The 6524-nt window shown below is 40.7% G+C and overlaps 2 protein-coding genes across 2 annotated transcripts in view; both read right to left on the bottom strand.

Moving 5' to 3' along the window:
• Window positions 1–4281, bottom strand: part of LOC110224160 (probable inorganic phosphate transporter 1-2) — a 5690-nt gene extending 1409 nt beyond the window's left edge. The window contains exons 1-3 of the mRNA XM_021032426.1: window positions 4209–4281; window positions 3928–3938; window positions 7–321 (exon numbers count right to left, since the gene is read on the bottom strand). Of these exons, the coding sequence (XP_020888085.1) occupies window positions 7–321 (315 nt within the window). The 5' untranslated portion in view covers window positions 3928–3938; window positions 4209–4281. The remainder of the gene's footprint in view (window positions 1–6; window positions 322–3927; window positions 3939–4208) is intronic.
• LOC9301503 (probable inorganic phosphate transporter 1-3) lies at window positions 2099–3938 on the bottom strand. Its single transcript, XM_021016325.1, has 2 exons — window positions 3527–3938; window positions 2099–3394 (listed from the first exon to the last, which is right to left on the bottom strand). Exons 1-2 carry the CDS (start codon window positions 3925–3927, stop codon window positions 2242–2244), a joined length of 1554 nt encoding a protein of 517 aa, XP_020871984.1. The 5' UTR covers window positions 3928–3938; the 3' UTR covers window positions 2099–2241.
• Window positions 4282–6524: the final 2243 nt, after the last annotated feature.

Genomic DNA, 6524 nt, shown 5'->3' with positions numbered 1-6524 from the left:
AATGATCAAAGTGAGACCGTACACTTTTTTCCTTCCGAGTTTGTCACCGAGCCATCCGAAGAAGAGTTGACCAGAAAGGGTTCCACAGAGGGCCACACCGTTGACCGCGGCCGCAACATGAGGGGGAAGTGAGCCAGGCTTCGCTGACGTCGGGTTGAAGTAGTAGATTCGGCCAAGGAGCTTGGTGACCAAGGACACGCAAAAAAGATCGTACGCATCGGTAAAGAAACCCATACCGGCGATGACAATCGCCGTGAAATGATAAAGTTGCGTCTTCGCAACATCGAGTGCCTTTAGCACTCCTAGTTGTTTTTCAGCCATTTAAGCCTCTCTTGCTTCATGAAGTAAAAGTAAATATCTTTCATTCAAAAAAAAAAAAAGTTAAAGGAAATATCTTAACTAGAATTTTTTTCATTCAAAAAAAAAAAAAGTTAAAGGAATTCCTTAGGGTCGCCCTTTCCGTTGTACCTTTCCAATTTGATTTTCTTGGATCCGCGGACGGAAACGCTTGTGATTCTTCGGGTGAAAGCGGTTTGCTGAGTTTCCTCGAGTACGCGGTCGAGTTCCGGAGCCGAGCTAGTGGCACGGTGAATTTTCGAGCTCATTTCCACGACAGCGCGTCTTAGTTCGGCAATCTCCGTATCTCGCGGATTGGTGATGCCCATTGTTTGGACGGGCTGAGCTGCCTGGGGACGTCCGGGGAGCTCTGGGGCGTAGACAGCATTTGCGCTTCGACTCGTTTTCAGACGGTTGATCTCGTCCATGGAGAATGCTTTAGCCGCGGCTAGAGATGCGAACCGAGCATCTGTTCGTGCGTCCTGTCGACCTAGATGGTCGAGGATGTTCTGGAGCAGCCGGTTTGGCTCGGCGGGAGTTGGCGCCGCAGCGTGCTGTTCTGCACGGGTTTCCTCGAGGTTTGTTAGGCGTCGTCTGCTGGGAGAGGTCGGTTCGCCTTCTTCCTGGTGTGCCAGGGGTATTTCGTTTCTTACTGCTTCTGCTGGGCCCTCGGGCGTCTGAGGTAACGATACGGGAATAGCTACCGAGGTATGGGTAGCCTTCCTTTTCGGAAGTAGTCCTGGTGGGGTCGGCGTCACTGTCTCTCCTCCCGTGGAGGATGCGTTGTCGTCTCGGACACCAGTGATGGTTCCCTGGTTTCCATCTGTTGCCATTTTGCTGTCTCGGGCTCGTTTTGTTGACTGGAGAAATCTCTGAGCTATCCCCCTACCTGGCGCGCCAACTGTTGATGCACGAATCACACAAGTACGAAATAGGGTTTCTCAAGGGAAGTAAAAAGAATCTCCCTAAACAATGCGAGCCGGGATAACAAATGGTTCTAGACGAGCTGAAATGAATGACTTCGGACTAAAGATGCCAGGTCGTCTTTTTGACGAACTGTGGGTCGTATTCCGAGCTAAACGAGATTCGTGGTCGCTTCTCTTCTTTAAGATTAAGATCGTTCTTCGTATTCTAGCCGAGTTCTTCGTGTCCTTGCCGAGCTCTTCGTGTTTTTGCCGTGTCAGCGTGATTTTCGATGGATGTGACAGGACTAGACGTCCTGCTTTTATAGCCCTGCAGAGTAGGGCATACTCTGACAACTTTTACGGATTTTACCCTTGGGTGTGATGACGTGGCGGATCCGTATGGCGGTGAGATCGTCTGGGCTTTACTGCCTTTGGGCCTCGGCCCGCTTCATTGACGGGCTTCCTTCCTCAGGTTGGGCCTTGTATCTCTAAGGCCCAATAACTCCCTCAACAGTGATATTGATCCCTAAAATTACATCCGCTAGCCCTTATATCATTCATGTCAAACTTTCCAATAAGCATATTTTTCGTTTGATTGTTCATGTCTTTATTGCTTCCAAACTTATAGCATTATACATAGTTGGTTAGATTGTTAAATCTAGTTCTATATGGCCTAATTCCACTTGAAATTTTTTTACCAATGAATAATAATCTACAGACGTTGGATATATTGTTGGGTTTTAAAAAGGTGAAAATAATATAGAGATTTATATATATAAAAAGATAGCTATTATTTCATGTGTATTCATGGGCCGTGTTAAGCGGCTAGAATTTCACAGTTATGAACATAACATCAGTTTACTTCTTAACAAGTTACACACACATTAAAACAAAAAGCAAAAGTAGAAGTAGTACACCATTGCAAATATAATTCACTTATCGCAAAAAAACGTAAAAGGTAAGAATGCACAAAACCAATGACAAATATATCACAGCATAATCATTTATCAACCTCAGCCTCGCCGGAGAGTTCTTCAAGGGACTTGCCTTTGGGCTCAGGGACGAGGAAGGTGAAGAGCATACCAACAAAGTTAATGACACCAAGCATGATCAGTGAGTTCTTGACTCCGATGCCCGGTGGGTATCCTGCGTCTGTCTTGGTCTTATCCTGTGGCTGAGCAGCATATAGGAACCCGAAGGCTCCAACGATAGCTCCAGCCTTACCTGTCGCGGCTGATATTCCATGGCACGTAGATCTAAGCCTGGCCGGAAAGATTTCAGCTGGGACAATGAAAGTGGTTGCATTGGGTCCAAAGTTGGCGAAGAAAAATGTGAGTGAGTACATAATCACGAATCCGATACGATTATCTGGTAAAATCCAGTGGTTGTATGGGAAGGCAATGGCGAACATAAAGACCGTCATGAAAAAGAATCCCATTAGTTGGATCGCAAACCTTCCAATGATATCAATAAAAGCAACCGTGAACCAGTAACCTGGGACTGTACTGCAAAGGGCAATGAGAGTCTGAGCCTTAGCAATCTTGAAAACCTCATGGATGGCGTTCATAGTGGCTGCCTTTGGGATCCATCCAATGGCCGAGAAAATATCCTTTTGGAACAAGTTTTGGCTGTAGAAGGCGATGTCAAGCAAAAACCAAGTGGAGGTAGTCCCAAGGAGATGAAGCCCATGGCGTCTAAGGAATTCCTTGGAGAACAAGCCATAGTTTAGTTTGGGGTCCTCCGCCCTTTCTTCAACCTCAATATCCACTTGTAAGACCTTGGACATGTCTTGTGTGGCTTTCTTAATGTTCTTGGCAACTAAAGCAGTGTAGCGGGCAGTTTCAGGCATCTTCATACGCCAGTAGTAGGTCAAAGCCGCGGGTAAAGCGCCAAACATGACAATGATTCGCCAAATATAATCAGCTTGAGGAGGCGTTGAGAGAATCCTGTCTTGGGCATACGTCGGCGATGGGAACTTTTTGTCGAATATAGAAGACACTGCGAGTGCCACAAAACCTCCCGCCAAGATACCTACACCTTGCATAGCGAACACTGCCGCGATGAAAGCCCCACGAGTCTTCTTGTTAGCGTATTCAGACATGATGGTGGCAGATAGAGGGTAGTCACCTCCAATGCCGAACCCGAGCCAAAACCTATACATAATCGTCAAGATATCAATATTTTAAGTAACCATAATCTAGGTCGAAATAGTGACTAATCTCTCGAGTCTCGAGCTTGTATCTGCGACGTATACGATATTAGGCTTGTGGCTACAAAAATTGTACCTGAAGAAGCAAAGAGTCGTCATGACACCCTTGGCCGTATTGCCAAACGAGAGACCGGAAGCAACTGAGCAAACAATCATCATGATCAAAGTGATACCGTACACTTTTTTCCGTCCAAGTTTGTCACCGAGCCATCCGAAGAAGAGCTGACCAGCAAGGGTTCCACAAAGGGCCACACCGTTGACTGCAGCCGCAACATGAGGGGGAAGTGAGCCAGGCTTTTCTGACGCTGGATTGAAGTAGTAGAGGCGGCCAAGAAGCTTGGTGACCAAGGAAACACAAAAGAGATCGTAGGCGTCCGTAAAGAAACCCATACCGGCGATGACAATCGCCGTGAAATGGTAAAGTTGCGTCTTCGCAACATCGAGTGCCTTTAGCACTCCTAGTTGTTTTTCAGCCATTACCTTGAGCTCTATAATCAGACAAGACAAAGATTCCAAGATTTCATGTCATTATTTCTCGCTTATGAAATATTTTCATTTGGAGTTTTCAAATATATTATGGTACGTTCTCCTTCTATTAATATATCTAGGAACAGAGCATTTGACCTCTCTATGGCCAAAATTTTGAAACAAAACTTTAGAAAGATACCTATGTTAATATATCTTTGGAATTAAGACCAAAAAACCCAACATGAAATGGTATAAACAAATTAAATTCGACGAAGGAAAGTAATATTCACCTTAATCAGCTTTGAAGGAGATTAAGAACTTCTATGGAGAGTTGAAGGAGAGGCTAAGAGAGAGAAGATATGTGGTGATTAGAAATAAATAATTATGCTGGTAATTTATAGAGAAGAAGAAAGAGAAGCACATTAAATAAAAAAAATTAAAAGGTTTCTTGATAGGGAAACATATGTAAGCAAGCAACGTGATCCCCTCTTTCTTCTTAATTATTTATTTTGCAAATAATTCAATTGGGTTTTAGACTTATAGTCAATAGAAGCACCCTCAATCTGTCTCCAGATAAGGAAATATATGAGCATTTCTATAGATGTGCAGCTCATGTATTAGGCATGGGCAAAAATCCAAAATCCGAAAACCAAAACGTGAACCAAAATACCTGATCCCGATCCGAATCTGTTATTGTAAAATATCCGAATGGATCTTGGTAATATGATATTTTAGATTTGGGTAATACCCGAATCGAACCAAAATCCAAACTAGTACCCGAAAAATCCAAAGTTTTGGTAATTCACACACTTTCGAATATTTTCAGAAAATTTGGGTATAATTTTAACATGAGTTTTTGGGTAAATCAAATATTTTAGAATACTTTTGGATAGTTTGAGTTTTTTATACTTGGTTTTTTGGTAAGTTGATTATTTTCGAGTATTTTAAAATATTTTAGGCTAATTGTTTTATCCTATTCGAATTCGAAATAAACCGAAGCGAGCCTGATCCGAATATATAAAATATCCGAATGAGATGTAGAGGCCCAAATTCGAAAATCTAAAAAACCCGAACCGAACCCTAACGCCCAAACCGATAACATTCAAGTTTCTAAAAATAGTAGCTTAATTAACGTCGTAAAAAAAAAAAAGTAGTGTAGACACGAATTCAGTTTGTAGTTTGTCTTGTTGGATTAAATTATGTACATAAATGGCATTACTTGTAACCGTTGACCAATTATATATATATATATATATATAATATAATTCCAACTTTGCAATTATTTTGTTTGCAATATAGTTTGCATTTGTAACATTAAAATAAGGAGTGTTGCAAGTTTTTATCATTTAATGTTTCGTGTAAATTTGAACTAGAAGTTATTGTAGTTCCAAAATAAGTCGAAAGGTTTTCAAATTTCTCCATCTTCCTCGTTTTTTGTAGTCGAGTTATTCAACTCTTATAGTTGACATTTGAGGAGTGACAATCAGGATACATATAGTCATGAAGATTAATTATCATTTAGGAAAGTCAAAATCATTATTTAAATAAAGCATATTCGAATAAACATAGGATATTCGGTAGAAAATACGTAGATATAATCAATTTAACAGATAAGTTCATGACTTAGTTGCCAATATATATACATAATAAGGATTTATTATCAACCGATCCAGCTCAGGCCATATATAAATCTATAAGTGTGTTGTTCTTTGTTTTAATTTAACTAGGTGACTGCCCGCGCACATGCGCGGGAAAAACGTTGTATTAATGGTAAAATCATGTGAAATAAGGGATTGTTTAGGTGTTACTTGGTAGTGTAAGAAAAATATGGTAAATTGTTTAGGATTTAGTGTGGTAAAATTATGGAAAATGATGAAATTTAAAAAATTCAATAATATTATAAATGCTAAAAAATAATAATAAATCATCTTTTAAAATCATTCACCAACAAAATAAGAAATCAACGAACATCATCACTCCATGGCATTCTCCTTCCGTGTGATGATCGGTACTTGGTCATTTTCAGGATTCCTGACATCCGATTTAGAACACCATAAACAGTGAATGTCCAGTCGCCAACTTTAGAGTTTCGATTGTAAACGGAAAAAAAAATACTTACCAACAAAGCATCTCGTCGGTAATACTGAGATCCGGATTCAACATAATCCTCGTACATCCGGTAACATTGGTACATCTCCACCTATGTTCCTGTGATAGCTCTAATTTCACAAACTTGATAATACATATCACTGTGTTACGTGAACGATGCTTCCATAAGTCATAGAACTCGACTGCAAGGTCACCCGTTAAACGACACTCTAGATGGATACACCTAATTTTAAGATTTGAAGAAGTCATAAGACATTATATTCTGGTTTAAATCTTTAAAAGAATAGTGACTTACTCAGTATCACGTAAACCAAAGCACAGCTCAAAATATCCTCCTTGAGAATGTTCCACGGAAGGAACAAAAACCAACTCTCTCACGTTGAGAATTTTGCCAATAACATCTATGAAACACACACATGAATAATACAGTCAGAACATGAATCGCAAATAAACTCCAAAAGCACAAATAAATTCATAAATTAGGCTTACCAACGCAA

Source organism: Arabidopsis lyrata, assembly GCF_000004255.2.
Source record: "Arabidopsis lyrata subsp. lyrata unplaced genomic scaffold ARALYscaffold_8, whole genome shotgun sequence".
Classification (NCBI taxonomy): Eukaryota; Viridiplantae; Streptophyta; class Magnoliopsida; order Brassicales; family Brassicaceae; genus Arabidopsis; species Arabidopsis lyrata.
The sequence above is the reverse complement of the archived record's forward strand: the minus strand, read 5'-3'. Positions and strand labels throughout refer to the sequence as shown.

Excerpts from the sequence above, each read along its gene's own strand:
- LOC9301503 (XM_021016325.1), bottom strand. The coding sequence starts at position 3,927 with ATGGCTGAAAAACAACTAGGAGTGCTAAAGGCACTCGATGTTGCGAAG. Across the intron at positions 3,395-3,526 it reads ACGACTCTTTGCTTCTTCAG|GTTTTGGCTCGGGTTCGGCA; the intron begins GTACAATTTTTG and ends GATTATGTATAG.